At 37.0% G+C, this 18929-nt stretch overlaps 7 protein-coding genes across 7 annotated transcripts; 4 read left to right on the top strand and 3 right to left on the bottom strand. All coding sequences in view use genetic code 12, as the record gives it.

Annotated features, from left to right (window-relative positions):
• Nucleotides 1-129: 129 nt before the first annotated feature.
• On the bottom strand, nt 130-2208 carry SPAPADRAFT_72059 (uncharacterized protein; the record flags this gene model as incomplete). Its single annotated transcript, XM_007375920.1, has 2 exons — nt 130-2051; nt 2133-2208. The coding sequence occupies 2 exons, from the start codon at nt 2206-2208 to the stop codon at nt 535-537; spliced, it is 1593 nt and encodes a 530-aa protein (XP_007375982.1).
• Nucleotides 2209-3525: 1317 nt separating this feature from the next.
• On the bottom strand, nt 3526-4443 carry RHR2 (glycerol-1-phosphatase; the record flags this gene model as incomplete). Its single annotated transcript, XM_007375919.1, has 1 exon — nt 3526-4443. The coding sequence occupies one exon, from the start codon at nt 4376-4378 to the stop codon at nt 3617-3619; it is 762 nt and encodes a 253-aa protein (XP_007375981.1).
• An 825-nt stretch (nt 4444-5268) lies between these two features.
• Nucleotides 5269-8580, bottom strand: RPT2 (proteasome regulatory particle base subunit; the record flags this gene model as incomplete). Its single annotated transcript, XM_007375917.1, has 1 exon — nt 5269-8580. One exon carries the CDS (start codon nt 8515-8517, stop codon nt 7195-7197), a length of 1323 nt encoding a protein of 440 aa, XP_007375979.1.
• Nucleotides 6449-6925, top strand: SPAPADRAFT_140703 (SUMO-targeted ubiquitin ligase complex subunit; the record flags this gene model as incomplete). The annotated part of the gene is made up of 1 exon (XM_007375918.1): nt 6449-6925. The coding sequence occupies one exon, from the start codon at nt 6449-6451 to the stop codon at nt 6923-6925; it is 477 nt and encodes a 158-aa protein (XP_007375980.1).
• Nucleotides 8581-9237: 657 nt separating the features above from the next.
• On the top strand, nt 9238-11445 carry ULP3 (SUMO protease; the record flags this gene model as incomplete). Its single annotated transcript, XM_007375916.1, has 2 exons — nt 9238-10641; nt 10723-11445. Coding segments are annotated over 2 exons (2127 nt in total), but the record flags the coding sequence as incomplete, so codon positions are not given.
• Nucleotides 11446-14700: 3255 nt separating this feature from the next.
• On the top strand, nt 14701-17077 carry SPAPADRAFT_61780 (uncharacterized protein; the record flags this gene model as incomplete). Its single annotated transcript, XM_007375915.1, has 1 exon — nt 14701-17077. The coding sequence occupies one exon, from the start codon at nt 14928-14930 to the stop codon at nt 16476-16478; it is 1551 nt and encodes a 516-aa protein (XP_007375977.1).
• Nucleotides 17078-17212: 135 nt separating this feature from the next.
• On the top strand, nt 17213-18854 carry BNA4 (kynurenine 3-monooxygenase; the record flags this gene model as incomplete). Its single annotated transcript, XM_007375914.1, has 1 exon — nt 17213-18854. The coding sequence occupies one exon, from the start codon at nt 17232-17234 to the stop codon at nt 18711-18713; it is 1482 nt and encodes a 493-aa protein (XP_007375976.1).
• Between the last annotated feature and the right edge of the window lie 75 nt (nt 18855-18929).

The following is an 18929-nucleotide window of genomic DNA, read 5'->3' as shown; positions in this document are numbered from 1 at the left end:
AGTAGTTGTTTGGTGAAATGAAGAAATTATAGAAAAAAGCAAGGGAAATTGGGGATTTTTTTTTTTATAGGGGGAAAACACGGGGCTTAGTCGGCACCGACTAGTTCCAATATGCTCGTTTTGTGGATTCGGTGATTGAGTCGGGTTTTAGTAATTCATGTTTTATTAGTAATAAAGATGGAATTACTTAAGTTGCTAAATTGTGTCTAATTCAATTTAGGGTATAGAAGAAGATGAAACAGGTTTAAAATTACATCAAAGCAGGTTCATGTAACTTCTAATGCCTATTTAGACTTTTTCGGCCGAACAATTTTCCACTTTCAGATTACCGGCTAAATGATTTGTCATTTCATAGAGATATCCAAGAATGAGAAAACAGACCTGTACCTTAGGATTGCAGCTTAATTCTGCCGAGATATTCTTATTAGTTTGTGCTACCTCACTTGGATTAAAAGATGATGTGCAAGTTTATAGCTGAAGTAGTTTATAATGCTGATATACAGATGATGCTCTAATTCTAAATAATAATACAAACTAGTGAACAAAGAAGAAATCTAATCTTTTAGCACCTTCATCCGTACTATATTTACGATAAGATTCCCGTTCTTCTTCGGTCATTGAATTCCACACCCTTGCTTTATATTTATTTCTCGAATAGTAGTACAACTTGGTAAATGCCAAAATTGGAATCAATGCAAATGTAAACCAAAATATCTGTGTATTACCTCGGTGATATAATGGCAAATCATCTTCACGGTAGATATTTGATCCTATAATCCCGCCTAATTGAACAAACATGTTGTAAACTGCTGAAGCGATAGATCTGGTTCTTACCGAATTGGAATTTCTTGAAACCCAAGCGACACAAATAGCATGAATGTATGGTTGACTCAAGTATAAAGTATTCAATGTCCAGGTTGGCCATACCTCTATACCAGCTCCTGGCCACCATCTTATAATTGAAATTAATGGAAGTGCATATAATGGAGCAAGCATACAGACAAATGATTTTTCATTAACACGTTCAGAAAACCACGTTACTGATAATAAGAAGACGACATGGAGAACTTGGTGAGGGATATTAAGTAAATTTGTGTCAAAAGTGTTAAACCCTAACCGTCTATTAATCAAACCAAAGTAAGCACCAAATGTTCCCAGACCCACATAAGCTGTAACTCCTATAAGATATAACGGCCAAAGATCATAATCTATAAGTGACTCAAATAACATTTTGGCAGATATGCCTTGACGATTATGCATACTGCCTTTGGAAGGATCATCTCTAAGAATACGATTGACAACAATTTTAACTTCACGATCGGAAAACCAACCTTTTGGATGTAACCAATTCTTGGTTTGTACAGCTGAGGGTACCATCATATAGAACGAGGAAAGGCCAATTAGAAAAGTTACAGACCCTTCAAGTAAGAATAACCATCTCCAACCAGCCAAACCTGCAATACCTCTCATTCTTAAAATACCAAATGCCAATACAGATGTGATAATACCCATTGCGGCCAGGGTTCCCCAGAACCAAGATAATCTTACTGGCAACTCTTTACTAGTGAAGAAATAACTCAACCACAATACCAAATCAGCTATGAAACCTCCTTCTAACATACCTATCAAACCTCGAGTAACATAGAATGATATTGGGCCTGTAAGAGCAACTTGAGACATAGCAACAAGACTCCATGCACATATTTGAAAGGGAATGAATACATCAGGGCCAAGTGCCTTTGAAATCAATTGTGAGGGAACTTCTGCGAGAATAAATGCAACTTTAAAAATAGTATTACCAGTGTTGTAATTGTTTGTTGTCATACCCAAATCATCTAAGAAATTGTCAGTGACTGCTTGCCCTAAATTACCTCTATCTATATTTAACCCAATGAACATAATACATGCAGCATATGCCACTCTATAATCAAGCTTTTTGACAATTTTCTTTTCTTCATCTTCAGTCCATTCAAATTGTGGATCAAATTCAGAATAACATTCATAATTACATGAACTGTATACTTTATGGTAATACTCTTCAACTTGTGGATCTAGGAAGGGGTTTTTTATAAGTTGATCCTTCTCAGACTCTGCTGAGGAGTTGGAATGAATTGAGGAGACTTCTATTGAACCATATTGTTTCTTGCTTGAGTCAGCAATGCTTTCCGAAAGTGATATTTCTACGGATTTAATTGAAGGTGTTTTCATTACTGGTGGAACAAATTGTAAGATAATTCCACCGCAAAAGAAAATGATGTCAGGGGCTATTTATAAATTCCCACGCAGTGCATGATGATTCCAAAGTTGTGGTTACGTAACAGGGAAGAACTATAAATAAATGGCATCTATTGTGATCTGCAACAATTGAATTTCATGTCACAATAGGTGTTGCATCATTATCGTGGGGTATCAAGTTGTGGTGGATTAGTAATGAAGATTTAACTGTGGCTGCAAATGACAAAACTTTGCAAAGAAAAAAAAAATCAAAAAGATGCGAATGCAAAAATTTACAATGGTGGTCAATGAAACACCCCCTTGAGTGCACTTAAAATAAACCGATGAGGGAAAACATACAAATAATGGTGAATTAAATCATGTTAATGACAACTAAATATATAATGCGTGTTAACAAGTGCCAATATTTTTGCAATTTCGATCTGAAAGTTGCGCCATCCACACATCTAAAATTGTAAACATCTCTAAACCCTTAGACTTTGCATATATTAACAATAATAAATAACTACCAGATAAGGGCAAGAATATCCGGCCAATCCGAGTGGTTCTCCGATAATATCAATTGATCGTGGACATATATTGCCGGAGAATCATTTATCCAATTGTCCAACTTTACTATGTACTTTCTCTTTCTACATTCAATGGTCCAGTGAAGTAAATATTACTACAAAGACACGTCGTTTAATTGGAATATTGAGCTGGGAATGGAAATGCGATTGATAAACACTATTTCAAACATCGATGTCTGAAATTAACCAATGAATACAAATGTAAATGCAATGATATAGCACTAATGTGTGGATAGAATTTCATCATTGCTGTAAATCCTGACTCACGTGGAATCCTTACTTATCAAAACTTGTGGATGTTATCCCTTCCTACGCCATATATTTTTGTGTTCATTTTTCACGTCATCACTTTGCAACACGTATAATCCCGTAATTTTGACAGCAATGTACCAGAACCGAAACCAAAAATATTTCTAAAAACTAACAGTTGATACAATTTCTATCAAGGGCTGTTCAAAGTGATATAAGTGTATTTGTTAAGATAAATGGTAATAGTAGTAGTTTAAACACTTATCTTGGTAAGAATCCGGTATAGATACCTATTTAGGCAATTTTGGACGGGAAATAGTTTAGATATATGATACCACAGTTGACATGAATTATGTGACCAACAATAGATAATCCGATTTCTCTAGCGTGTATTTCCGTCAAACATCGGCTTACTGAATGTAAACTATACATTACTTTCCTAATGGTTTGCCACAGCTACACTGGTGATTTTCTATCAAAATAAATTCTATTATACATTTTATAAAAAAGTCTATGAGAAAGAAATAGATAACCGTATTAACCCTAAATATCAAAGATCAAGCTTAAGCTTCTTGCAAGTATTGTTCATCAGCAAAAAAATAGTCATGAACAATAACCTTAAATTCATCAGTTTCCCTGTTGTAAGAATCAATAACAAAAGATGATAAATCCTTAACAACAATGTTAGCACCTGATTTTCTAACCTTTTCTGGGTCGTAAGTGGAACATATACCAACAACCATTGCACCGGCATCCTTACCAGCAGAAATACCAGCAGGAGCATCTTCAAATACAGCAACCTTCTTGTGGTTATGTCCGTAACCTAAGGTATCTCTGGCAGCCTGGTAACCTTGAGGATGAGGCTTACCCTTTGTGACTTTTTCAGCGGTGATAAAAACATCTGGCTTTTCAATAGTTAATAATTTTAACCATTTAGAAGCTAATGGTAAAGTACCAGAAGTAACAATGGCCCATCTTTGTTGACCATTGTCAGTATGATTCTTGGAAAAGTGGTCAAATGACTTGACCAATTCAACAGCACCTGGAATTGGCTTAGCGTATTGACCAAAAGTATCTGGAATGGCACCTTCCCATTCAGTAACTTGTTCCTGTATAGCATCTTCGGGGGACCATTTAGCAATAACATCGAATGTACGACATCCATGAGAAGTTCTGATAATTTCTTCTGGATTAACATGTGGTCTGGTCTTACCAAATTCTCTCCAGAATTCAGAGATGGCACCAGTAGAGTTGACTAAAGTACCATCACAGTCGAATAAAGCGGCGTGGATGTAAAAAATAGCTGGCTTCTTATCAATTGTCATTATGTGTGTAAGTTGAAAGTAGTAATTAAGTACCTTGTAGGATGTAAGGAATGTAAATAAATAATAATAACTTAGAGTGGGAAAACAAAAGAGGGGCGAATTAACTGGGTTATTTATACCTTATCAGACACACCACGAGAGAGACTCATCGGAATATTTCGTTCTGATTAGCACTATTGTTTAATTATTATTTTTTTTTTTGCAAAAAGGCGACTGTATATCATGATGCAAGGTCCCTAAAAAATAATAGATTTACCCAAAATAGATTTGTATGAAATAAGCAACCCAACACAAAAATGTGTCTGAGTAACATTTCCGGCCGTTATGTAAACGTCATCATACCATCGTAAAACAAGTTCCCATTTAGTCCGTAAAAAAAAATTAAAGGGCACGCAGATCTCGTGTCTGGAATGCAACAACAGCTAAAAAAAAAGAAAAGATGGATGACTCAGGTTTTACTATATTCTTTTTTTTGCTGGCAATATTACAATAAAGAGCAATTGATGCAATACAATATGTATTAGTAGTAAGCAGTATCTATTATATTCTGGTTGCTTCTACTTTCCTGTGAAGATAGAATCCTCTATTGCCACCATTTAGGACGAGAACCACGTACCCTGGATCAATTAGGTTCCATGTGTCACTTTTGTGTATTTTTTCTAAATTTTAAAAAATAATCCTGCATGGATGACGCATTTCTTTTTTTATTTTTATTTTGTTATGGCATCTCCCGATGTTGAACGGATATCAACAAGTCTACTGGTTGTATGAATTGATAAGGGAGTTCATGCGTGACACTTCCACGTGAACCATTACTGCATTGGATTATATTTTTCTTGGTATTTACCCCCCTGTGTCTATACCGCCTCTGGAAATGTTTAGAAAATTCTATACGATATTCCAAATACTGCTCAACGGGCAGGAGGTTAGTAACATTGTACGTGTAGTTCTCGACCCAAAGTAGTTACGTCATTATCAAGTCCAGAATTGACCACTAATGGCGACCATTGTACAAACTTTCATAATAGCTAAGAAAAGACAATATCTATGATGTAATAGAGCTTTGTGATACAACGGTCAATTCTGTTAACATTATATGCAGTTTCAATGCTTTGTTCTATGCACTCCTGGTATTTATCTATTACTGAAAGCTTATTAAACGGGATCATTTCAGCTCTAGGTTCGAATAATACTTTGAAAGTTTAAGTCAGGGTGCCGATTATGTGTAATTCAGGCAAAGGAGATAATTTTGTAATATGTACCTCGGTTAAAGAGGTATAAGGGTACGAATCTACTTTATTTTATCAAAATTTGTACAAATTTATTCATAATTAATACCAATATTTTCAATAAAAGCTATTCAATTGTAATTTAATGCTTTACAATTCTGGATCACATTCACCTAATATGGGAGTTATGACTGGTATTTCCCAGTCCAAGCACATGGAATTTCATTACTTTCTCCTCACCCAAATCTTCAACTTTAGAAATCAATTTGTTTAATTTCTTTCCTTGGCAATCAACTTTCGATTCTAAAGATTTCACCAGTTCATTTAATTTGTCAAGCTTATCTTCGATATCGTGCTCCTGATCACTAGCAATTCTTTCTTTGCCGCCGCGTTCGCCTTGTTCTGGGATTGGAATAGACATGTTTTCAACAAGGTATCAAGTACTTGTAAGGGGATAAAGCTTGTTGTTTTTTTTTCTGGAACGAAGAGGGGGCAAGTTTACTTCTAGAGTTTGCTGGAAATACCACCCAAGATAGGATGTACTCTTTGTCTATTCTCCTTGCCGCAACTATACATGGTGGCTTTTGACTTGCAGGGGAAAAGGAGCAGATATAGCGTCGGAGTATGCATGTGACTATCTTTGAGACTTTTACTAAATCCATTTTTACTATAATACTCTAATTAGAGTTCAATCGAAACAACAAAGACATCCGCAAACGCTCTTTTCAATCATTCTGCTAGTATTTGGGGCAATTGCCCTCTAAATCTCAATCCGCACTATAAAAATCTACGCAGGCAAAAAAAAAAAATAACGATTTGTTTCACTGCTGTTTTGTCGTTCATGCCACCATTAGACTACATAATCAACATATCATCAGATGAAGAAGATGATATAGGCGAAGAAGACGTGGAGATAGTCGAATTTCGTAAAGTCACAAATGATTTGATCGATCATCCCAGTCAGAAACCAAACCATACAACTAAAAAATTATCTGATGTTCAATGCCCGATCTGCTTTGATGATGTTACAAATGCAACTACTACTTCATGTGGTCATATCTTCTGTTTGGAATGTATCGAGCAGAGTATATCCAGTTCTCATGCCCGAGGACAAGTTAGTGGTAATGGACGAGGCAAGGGACTTTGTCCGTTGTGCAGGAAGCAAGTTTCTTTCAAGGATACAATTTTAATAAGATTGAAAGTTGGCGAAAGAATTGGTAAGCCTGAGTTACCACCTAAGGAACCAAAAAAGGATGAGATTAAAGTCACTGATATTAAATTGGATGAACCAAGCCCTAAGAAGAGAAAGAAAGAGTAATGAAGAACAGGCGATCTGGGCATTTCCTGTTGACAACTACAAGTAGAAAAGAACACCGTCTAACAATGCTGCACATCCATTGTGCTTGCAAACCAAGCGATTAGTTTTAGCTTACACATTCTATGTTTAGAATGATACCACAAAGGTATAGAAAGGACGCCCTGTGAAGAGCCACCCTTCATTTTTTTTTGGAGGGGTACTTTATGGCAAACAAATGCTACTGTTAACGAATAGATTACTTGAAAATTAGATGTTTATTCTAAATAATTCTACAAGTATAAACCTTCGAGATTTTCTTCAACCTTATTCTTAAGAACTCTTTCCTTTGCTTGTCTAAAATCATCAGCTTTAACTTGCATACGTCTTTCTCTTAATGCTAATAAACCTGCTTCGGTACAAATTGCTTTAATATCGGCACCAGATAATTCATCTTTGGCAGATACCAATTCATCTAAATTAACGTCATCAGCTAAACTCATTTTAGAAGTGTGAATATTCAAAATCTTTCTCTTGGTGTTTGCATCCGGGTTTTCAAATAAAATCTTTCTATCAATTCTACCTGGTCTGATCAAAGCAGGATCAAGAGATTCTATCTTGTTGGTGGCCATGATGACTTTAATATCTCCTCTATCGTCGAAACCATCCAATTGATTCAACAATTCCAACATGGTTCTTTGGATTTCTCGTTCACCACCAGAAGTAGATTCATATCTTTTGGTACCAATGGCATCAATTTCATCAATGAAAACAATTGAAGGGGCATGTTCAGCGGCAATTTGGAAAATTTGACGACATAATCTTGGACCATCACCCAAATACTTTTGAATTAATTCAGAACCGACGATTCTTAAAAATGTTGCACTGGTTTGGTTGGCCACGGCCTTGGCTAATAAGGTCTTACCAGTACCTGGTGCACCATATAATATAACACCCTTGGGTGGTTTTATACCCATTTCTTCGTATAATTCTGGATGAGTCAAAGGCAATTCAACCGATTCTTTAATTTCTTGAATTTGTGATTCTAAACCACCAATGTCGGCATATGATTCAGTTGGAGATTTGTCAAGCTTCATGACAGAAACCATTGGATCGGCATCATCTTGTAAAACACCGACAACGGCAACTGTCTTATGGTGCAACAATACTGAACACCCTGGCTCTAATAAACCCTTATCAACAAAGGACATGATTGATACATAAAACTCAGAGCTGGCAGTACTAGAAACAATTGCATGATCATCGTCGATTATTTCTTCCAAAGTACCCACAGCCATAGGGTATCCTCTTAATTCATCAACCTTTTCTCGTTCTTCAGCTTGTCTGGCTTCTGTAGGTTGGAATGCTTCTTGATTAGTGACAAATTCTTCCTCTAATAACAAGTGATCTTTAATTCTTTCCAATTTTAACAATTTCAATTTACATCTGGTGTTTGGGTACACACTTGGTAATTTGACGGCGGTATCTGGTCCTTTTCTTCTCTTTTTACCAAACTTGGATTCTACTGGTGGTTCGTACTTTGGCTTTTCCTTCTTCTTGTCATCCTTCCTCTTGTTGAGGTTGTCGCCAGGCATTCCTGATGGACCCTGACCCATTGTTTAAGCTTTGTATTGAGTTGTATAAATGTAATTGTTGGAAATCAATTCCTTTGCTAACTTGTAAGTTTATTGTTGGTCAAATCGCCACCCTTTGAATGCTGCCAAAAAAAAAACACTGAGCGAGCAGAAAAAAAAAAAACAAAGCCAGAAAACCCAAGTCACGTGATAATGGTTAGAAATATTCTTTAACATGTTTCTACAAAGAAATTAGGGAATCGTAAGTAGACGTGTATGGCAGCGTATATGAGTCGAAACAAACGATAATCAAAGAGTATTTTATATTAACAATAGTAGCTAGATTATTTTACATGCGTAAATTTGAAAGGAAAGGGTCTATCGTACCAATTTGCGACGTCATGCAAATCTTGCAACTAGCAAAGTCATATTGACAGTTGTACTACGAATAGATCCCACTTTACATTTTACCGCTAGCTCTAAGATAATCCCACACCTGCGTAATGAACCTGGTTTCTTCTAGCTCTGATTGCATGTAATCACATTTGCATATCGCAATGTCTCTGTTTGTCTCCAGCAACTCTAGATGTCACTTGAGTACAAAACTATTTAACTAGCATTTTTTTTTTCTTGTTACAGAATTTTACTGTTTTGCCTAATTGATCTCTGTCATTTTACTTGCAACACCAGTCTTATCCTTGCCAATCAGCATCATAACCTCAATCAATCTATCTAGATCCTCCACATGATACTACTACTATAATGCAATCAGAACGACCAAGTCTAAAAGAGAAGAACTACTCGTCAATATCTATGAGGCGGAAGGGATCTAGCATAACACCAGGCGGGGTGAGACCTATGAACACCTTAACCATTCCCAAACGAAGCCCATCAGACAATAACCACAGCGAAGCATTAGAACAACACCAACATCGACTGTCAGCGTCAGAAAAGTATACGAATCTGCCCCCTACTAAGAGTACGCATGAGCTGATTGTAGAAAAGAGCAAGCAGATACGCGAAAGATTAGCTGGATTAAACGATGGACACAAATATACCAAACCCCAAACTTTACCGCCGATCCAACCATCATACTCGCATGAAGTCAAGGATTGCTGTGATATCGGTGTCAACATAAAATTCAATAACTTGCTTGAACCACCGTTGGTGATTCTACAACTAAAATCATTCCTGTTCAATGGAAACAGAGTTAAGAATAACGGCAAGAGTAACTATGTATTACTGGTTTCCTCCAACAACAAGTTCCTATTTATAACCAAAGACGGTAAGATTCTTGATAAGTATCTTATTCATAGACAAACTCAACTTAAATCTCTTGCATTTTCTGACGATTCGGTGCTAATAGAATTACAAAACCAAAAGGGATTAATAGTGGCCACCCATTATGGACAAGACCAACACTTGCGAGAATACTTCAATAACCATCATGAATGGAATGTGGATGCCACCAAAACAATCAAGGATATAGAATTGGTCCTATCACGAGTAAAGCGAGCGGAGCAGGTTCACCCCGTAGCATCGACATCCCCACCACCTAAATCTTCCATATTTGATCCATTAAAGAATATGAAAACAACAACACCAACACGTATAACCCGATCCAATGCCCGACAACAAATGGGTGGAGAAACGGAAGCTTCTCCTATATCTATAGATCAGGATGATTCTGTCCCACTGACCACAGGAGGATTGTGGGAAGATGACATATTTCAAGACGATGATTTCCGAGAACATGAAACACCAGCACCATTTGTACCAGATTTGAAATATCAGTTCCCCGGAAATAAAGTATTCACGATCACAGCAACTGATTTTAAAACATTGTATAATAATGATTGGATTAATGACACCGTGATTGATTTCTTTATCCAATATGAAATTGACCAAGCACTAAAAGCAAACCCCAAACTAGATTCTAATGATATTTACGCATTCAATTCATTCTTTTTCACAAAACTTACCCATAAGACAACACCACAAGAAGCACCCGATTATTATGCCAACATTAAGAGATGGCTTCTGAAGATCCAGTTAATGGAATATCCCTATGTTATTATGCCTATAAATGAACACGCCCATTGGTATGGATGTATAATTAGAGGATTACCCGATTTGTTGAAAGTAGCCAAAGAGGAAGCCGAAGCCGTAGCAAATACATCACAAAACCCCGTCGAATTGCATTCCCCGCAACCAGATGAAGAAGATGAGAATAACTCCGACACTGAGACGACTGGTGGAGGCCATCACCCTGACCAAGATCATAAGCCGAGGAAATATGTTTGTGAAATATTTATATTTGATTCTTTATCTCACAAACATGCTAATATTAAACTTCCATTGAAAAGATTCATTATTGATTATTGCAAAGATATTTATAATCTCAATATTCTCAAGAATCAAATTAGGGTGGTAAATGCTCGTGTTCCTAAGCAGAACAATTTCAATGATTGTGGTATTCATGTCATTTATAATATACGAAAATGGATTAATAATATTCAGGAGTGCGAGAAGATTTGGCGAACTTCGCATTCCAGTACGCAAATCCAGGTTTCCAAAACATTGTTTTTAGCCGAAGAGCGAAATGGAATGAGGAAACAGTTGATTAATATATTGTTAGATTTGCATGCAAAACAAGAACAACATACCGAAATTCCAAAGCTCCAGGAGGATGAAGATGATGTGATTTTCATTGAACATAGATCTACCAAACCAGAAGAAAAACCTGTTGAACATCAAACTGTAACTACTAATTATCCTAAAACTCTTGACCCAAGAGTGCAAGAAAAGCCCAACCGGCCCAATCGGCCAAATTTTCACAACCTGGAATTAAATGTACGATTTGGTGAAAGGCAGGTTCTCAACATTGGTGTAACAATGTTAAATGAATTATTTCCGGATCAATTTGCAGCATTACCTATAACTATCATTGAGAATGTTCAGTTGTTTCTAGATTCGTTACTGAAGGAGACTGATGAGCTAAAGCAAGAGCTCATTGTTCAAGAATTCAAGAAATCGTTTTATTTATACAAAGAAAAGTCAGAGACCAATGTACAAATGAGTCAAGAATCAAATGAAGTTTCTAAAAGTGCATATGGAGTCTTCAAATTGAGTATAGAGTCTGATTCATCAATGGATCAACCAATGACAAAGAAAGACGAAGAAGGTTCTAGTTTATCTCAAGAAACTACTGTGGTGGAATCACAAGAATCAAACAAGGACCTGGTTACGTTGATAGATAGTGATTCGGATGATAATGTTTTGCTCGTGGAAGATTCTTTTGCCTCTCAGGAAAATCCAATTGAAGATGTGCCCGTGAATGTAGATGAGTCTAAAAGCCTGGATGAATCAAAGGCTAGGTATAAACCTAAGACCATGGATAAACTTGAAGTAAGTGAAGAATTAGTAAAGAATGTGAAAATTAAACCCAGTAAAGAACAAGCGAAGGAAGAGAATATTAAAGTAAGTGAAGAACCAGCAAAAAAAGTGGTCATTGACATATTCAATGCAGATAAGTTTGTTCAAGGATCAAAACAGAAATTAAAACGACCAAAGCAAATAATCGAAGAAGCAAATGCAAAAACAAACAAACCTGGTTCATCTGGCAATTCATCCAATTCAACAGATGCAAATACAAACAGGGCAGCAACTAGTACTCAACCTGAGATCATTAGACCAGGTACAATTCTGAGTAAATACTTTTACAATAATCTGCACGAACATAAATTGGAACGTCCCACAAGTACCACTGGATTAACCAAGCTTTCACCCAAACCCATAAATGGTGATTCCAGCAACACTACTAAAAGTCGTTCAGTTTTAATAGATAGTTCACCAGTCGGAATCCCCAAACACAATACTGAAAACCCCACTACATTTCCGCACTCACAAGAGCATACAACCAAACTTGTAAATATTGAAGCGAATCAACTTTTCAAATCTGAATTCAAATATCTAAAGTCTGAAATAACAAAACCAGAGCCTGATGTTCTGCGATTGGAAGATATTAATCAAGCTAAAGAACCCATTGAAAGTTCCCACAAAGTGCAAGCATGGCCTCAATCAGAGCCTATTGCTCTTACACGAAAACTACCACCAAAAGTTAATACTAGAAGCAATAACCAAGCTACATTTGCTTGGCCACCTACAGAACCATTAGTATATAGTTCCAGATCAAGTTCAGAAGATTTAGCATCCACTACAGCATCATTGAAATCTGAGAATAGTCAAACAGGAAAAGAGACTGATGTTGACAAGGGTGAACATGAAACAGTTACTGAAGATGAAATTGCCGATTCTGATGATGATCACTCAATTGTGGAAGTTAAGCCAATTAGTCCTAGTGTTGTGCAATATGACTCGGTGCCGAATTCGGGTGGAATATTTCTTCCCGACATCGAGGTTAACCAAGAATCAAGATCAGCTACTGTCAATGGTCTAGCTAATAATTTTAAAGCAACTACTGAAAAACTTGATGTTGACACTATTACTTCGCAAACTGTACACAGATCCAGATCTAATTCAATTGAGGAGGTCCTGCAAGACAGGGTCAAAAGCATCGAACGGAGAGACCCACCTTCATCTGAGCCTGCTCACTGGTTGAGATTTAAGTCCCTTGAGAAACTACCACCGAGATTGCAAAACAAAGTAGAAAGAACTGATCCCACTGCATCACATATTTCTCATACTCTGAGACCCAAGTCTATCGAGAAAATACAACCACAGATTCAAGACAAAGACGAAACTATCAAGAAGATTGAATCCACTCCATCACTAGCTGCCTTGAAGTATAAAACAAACTATATTCACGAATTGGAACAAGATTCTCAAGCAAGAAAGATTGGTGCTTCTGTTAATGATATAATCGATTCACAGAACAGTAACTCGGCTGAACTCAAACCTAATTTAAAGGAAACTACAGATGTTGGAAAAACTGATCCCAGCGAAACAATTAATGACAACTCTTACTCTAAAATGAATATACCCGAATCTATCGATATTGATGAAGATGAATCCGAATTAATTAAGGACAAACCTATTGATGTCGATTCTGCAGATGAAGTCCAGCACAAAGCAGCTAAGGAAACTAAACCCAATAGCCGCATTTCTCAGAGATCTCTTTTAGATTTCTCTGAGGATGTTGAACCAAGATCTTACGTTGCTAGACGAAAACATGGTACTAAGGATTCTAAATCAGACACTAATGTGAAACTATCCAAGTCTACTGAAGTGAGGACTAAAAAGGTCATTCCTAGAAGACTAAGATCTAATGATGTGGCTATTATTAAAGAACACAAACCTCAAACGATTTTTGTGGAATCAACTGAAGCCGAGTCAGAAGGGAAGCGTGAAGTGGAACGAAAGCATGAAGGGAGTGGATCGAGACCTATTTCAGTTAATTTAGTTGACAATACTAACACTAGACCTATTACTATTGATTCGGTTGAGATTAGCTCAAGAATGAGTGATGATTCGGTCGAAGAACTTCAACCAATGAAAAAACATGATTCTGGGGAAGAAGTTGAGCCCAAAAGAAAGAAAATAGATGACTTTATTGTTAGTAAAAGACATTCGCCGATCGTGTTAGGTTCTACTCAAGAAGTGGAATCAGAAAATTTAAACACTACGAGAAAATTACCGGAGTCTGGATATTCCAAGACCAGGAAGCTTCGAACTCAACGAGTGACTAGTGCAGAGTATGATTCTTCTTTATCTGAAATTGATGTTCCCTTCCTGGTGGAACCTGTTGAAGAGATGATACCAGATTTGAAATATAATGGAACACACATGCCTATGATCGAGTCTGATTCTATTGAATTGATTGAGCCAGAATTAGAAGTCTCTGGAGATAAATCACCGAAATTTGAATCTAATTCAATCAAAGAGTCAGAAAAGATAAGACCTGTTAGCACTATAACCAGACCCATATCTCCGAGCAAGGTGGATTCAAAAAAACGGGATAGTCAGGAGCTGGTGGTTATTCACGAAACAGAGAGTCCTATACGGGAAGTACGTAGAACAAGAACTCGGTCTAGAGGAGGTAAATTGATGATGTTGGATACGTGGGCATCAAAGGGAACTATTATTGAAATACCGAGTTACGAAGAGAGGTCCAGGTCAAGCACACCATTGAAGTCAACTTCACCACCAAAACAAGTACAAAGAAGTAATTCCGGAGAAGTTCAGATTACTAAGCAAGTTGTTAATTTAGAGAAAGAAGAAATAACAACTCCACGACGGAACCCATCTAAACGAAGAAGGTTAAAGTAGCATTTTATAGCATATTTCTTAATACATATTTATAATTGTTTAGGGAGTGGCGGAGATATTTTGTTGCGCGGTGTCAAACAAACAAACAAAAAAAAAAATAACAGAAAACCACACAGATAAAATTTACCACATACATTTACAACCACAAGGAAGCAACACCAAGCATGAGTGACCAGCCACTACCGCAAGAGCAAGTTGCTCAGGATACTCAAGATTCATTGACCTCTGTCCCAATTGACGACACAGCTTCAGAACAACCAAACAACGTATCCAGTTCTGACCTTCCACCACCACTTCCTCCACGGAAGGATTCACCACACATTATACAACCACTTTCTTTCACCTTATCCGACGGAATCTCCAAGATATCTGCCGTCAGACAAGTTGAGATTTATTCATCGCCTCAATTTCATGAGACCTCAGATTTGTTTGTCAACAACACCTTGGGAAATGACACTATCAGAGCCAAAATTGATGTATTGAAAGGCGAGTCTGATAACGAGGATATCCAATATTGGGTTGGGATAGTTGAAGATTATAGTAATCAGTTTTTGAAAGGAAATGAAGGTATTGACCAAGTTGAACAGAAGGTGATCAGCGGAATTCCTAATGAAGTGAGATATTTGGTTTACTTAAAGACGTTACAAGTTAGATATAAGTTGAGTCTGAAGGAGACTTTCTCCAGTTTATTGAACAAGGCTAGACATGCAAATGGCAGTTATGAATATATTGACAAGTCGACTCAAGATTCCAATGCTAAAGATTTGTTGATTATTTTGGACTACTTGGTTAATGAAGTTGGTAGTAAGGCAGAACATACCAGGGTAAACCTTACCAAATTTGTTATAAACAGTTCAGCTGTGATTAACCAAATCCAAGAATTTTCACCAGAAGAAAGGTTGTATGTGTTACTAAAATTGAACAAGTTATATCAGAACTTGATCAAGGAAGAATTCTTTTACAAGGTTAATCGGACTTTAGAAGATGAGTTGACTGATGTGTTTAAACATATTACCTTACAGGGAATCAACTTGAATTCAACATACAAGGAAATTATTGGGAATTTCTTTAATAAGTATTTTGAAGATTTCAGTATAAATTTGAAAATTCTTGATTTTGTGATATTTGAAGGATTTGATTTCATTCTTAGACTTATTGTGTGGGCAGTTTCCTGTAACAAAGAAAAGATTTTACAAATCGACGGTGATGAATTGCTTGAATTCATCAATTCAAAGGAGTTGTTCTCGGGGCCTGTTAATTTCCAAGATATTTTGAATATTCAGCCAGAAATAATCAAGTATGAAAATGAGTTTCACTTGATTCACGCCAATTCATTCAACTCTAACAGAAATGAATTAACCAATTTAAGAGAAGTCAATGACGACTTAATGATTAAGGTGAACGAGTTGAAACAGAAGATAGACACGTTACAAACCACCCATCAAGAGATTATGAATCAAAGTAAAGAATACAAGGAACAATTATCCACTGCTCAACAAGTGAATGAGAAACTCACGCAGGAAAAACAAGAATTGAATCAAAAATACGAGGAATTGACCATGAAGGAAAACCTTCAAAATACAATCAAAGCCAATAAAGAGTTTTATCAAAGGAATAATGAATTACAACAGCAAGTTGATGAAGTTAGGGAGAAGATTGAAGAAATGAAGGTCAAACTCAGCAAAGTTTCACCTGTTCCTGTGGAGGGACAATAGTTCGTATAGATTGTATAGTTATATATATATTTTGCACCCAATAACAGTAACCGGCTAAACACCACCGCCCTCCCTCGTAAACACCGAGAATGTCATAACAACCTGAGACAATAGCCATATGCATGATGTTTATGTCGTATATTAATTAGCCACTTGAGTAGTGTTGTCGATCGACAACGCATGTATCTTGACCGACGTTCGTAATTCGGCTTAGTAGCCAGACTAAATTACACACATTTGCCTAACGAATAATACCACGCACATGGTAGCTCTTGGTATAGCTTTAAGGTTGAGTCAATCAGAGGCGAGGTATTAAGCTTCGGATAACCGAATGTATAATTAAGATTAAACTCCGCATAACCGAAATAAATTTTACTGTGCCCCTTAAACGTTTGCCGCCTTGTCGACACGCGTGGGACTAATCGGCTGTAAACCCCATTTCTACACGATCGACATCGTAATACTATCGTTCTTCGCCCCCCGGTGGTTCCGAATTCTGGAACTAGGTCGACTAAATTAATAGTAGAGACGATTGGCATGACAACTTGACAGATTCCATCACGAAACGGTACTGTACGGCATAAAATTCCGAACGGTTTGCAATTTTGGAAAAAGACTAAATTTTTATCGCATGATTTTTACCTCGCCTACTTTCTTTATATAAGACGAAAAAAATTAGCTGATACAATAAAAATTTACGGTTGTCTCTCTTTTTTTTTGGTTTTTGGATTCTCTTTACCTAGCAACACTATCATGGACTCTGTAAATACATCAGCTATACTCGAGAACAATCACCACATTCCTACTATGGTCAATAGTCACGATTCTTCCAGTCAGGGGGAAACTGTGGGTATTGTAGGTGCCGGTTTGGTGGGGTGTCTTGCCGCACTCGCATTTGCCAAGAAAGGCTATCTGGTGACCTTATTTGAATTACGGTCGGACCCAAGAACCGTCAAGGATAGATCGCAAAAGAACTTGAGATCGATTAATTTGGCTATTAGTAATCGTGGGATCCGTGCCATGAAGTACGTTGACGAGGAAATTACCGACCGAGTATTGGAATATATTGTTCCTATGAAGGGAAGAATGATTCATGATCTTACCGGAACCAAGCAAGAATCTCAATTATATGGATTGTACGGAGAATGTATAAACTCTATCGACCGAGGATTCTTAAATGAATGTCTTTTGAACGAGCTTGACATGCAGGAAAATGTCCGAGTATTGTTTGACCACAAGTTGATTAGATTGAACGACATAACCACTGAAGTTAAACCCAGTATGGTTTTCCTTGATTCCAAGCAACATAACGAATTTAAAACGTTCAAGTTTGATTACATTGTTGGTGCAGATGGGGCCCATTCTCAATTCAGATACCAAATGCTGAGATTTAGCAGATTGAACTACTCGCAAAATTATGTCGACATGCAATACTTGGAACTTTATATTCCTCCTAATGAAGACCCTGAAGCCGTGAGCAGATTCCATATCAACCCCAACCACTTACACATCTGGCCCAGACACAATTATATGTTGATTGCCTTGGCCAACAAGGATGGGTCATTTACTTCGACATTTTTCAGTCCATGGTCAGTTATTGAATCTTTGAAGACCAGTGAAGAATTTTTGACCTTCTTCCAGGAAAACTTCCCTGATGCCTATGACTTGATTGGGGAAGAGGCTTTGGCCACTGCTTATGAAAAGAATCCTCGTGGTTCCTTGATGCAAGTCAGTGCCTACCCATATCACAGTCCCAATGGCAGAGCCATTCTCATTGGAGATGCTGCCCATTCCATGGTTCCCTTCTATGGCCAAGGTATGAATTGTGGGTTTGAAGATGTGAGAGTATTGATGGAGTTGATTGAAGAAACAGAAGACATACAAGCGGCATTTATCAAGTATTCTGATGTCAGAAAGAAGGATCTCGATGCAATTTGTAAGTTAGCCCTTGAGAATTTCTATGAGATGTCAACAAAGGTTACTAGTATTGGCTATTTGATTAAGAAGAACTTGGACTATACCTTGGCCAAGTACTGCAATGGCAAATACTTCCAATGGTTGCCATTATATACGATGATTTCGTTCCGTGATGACATTCCTTATCATGAAGCGGTGGAGATTGAAGCAAGACAACAAAAGACGTTAACTGGTATCAACTATGCAGTTGCTGGTGCAGCTATAGTTGGAGTTGTAACTAAGTTGCTCCAATTATACCTGAAATTAAATAAGAAATGATTTGAATATATATTTATGTACATAGACTGGTTGTAGCCGTACGTTTTACTGACCGATATAGTTAAAGATTGGATCTCCACCTGGTAGCTCTCGTGTGGTAAATGCCGGGACCGAAATACGCACCTGAGCGGATTTGCCATTAGGAAAAAGAAATGCGAAAGAAAAAAAAAAATTATAAGAAAAAAAAATTCTCATGGATGAAGAGTGGAGTGTTGC

This window comes from Spathaspora passalidarum (assembly GCF_000223485.1).
Source record: "Spathaspora passalidarum NRRL Y-27907 unplaced genomic scaffold SPAPAscaffold_5, whole genome shotgun sequence".
NCBI lineage: Eukaryota > Fungi > Ascomycota > Pichiomycetes > Serinales > Debaryomycetaceae > Spathaspora > Spathaspora passalidarum.
This window is presented reverse-complemented; position numbering and strand designations above follow the sequence as displayed.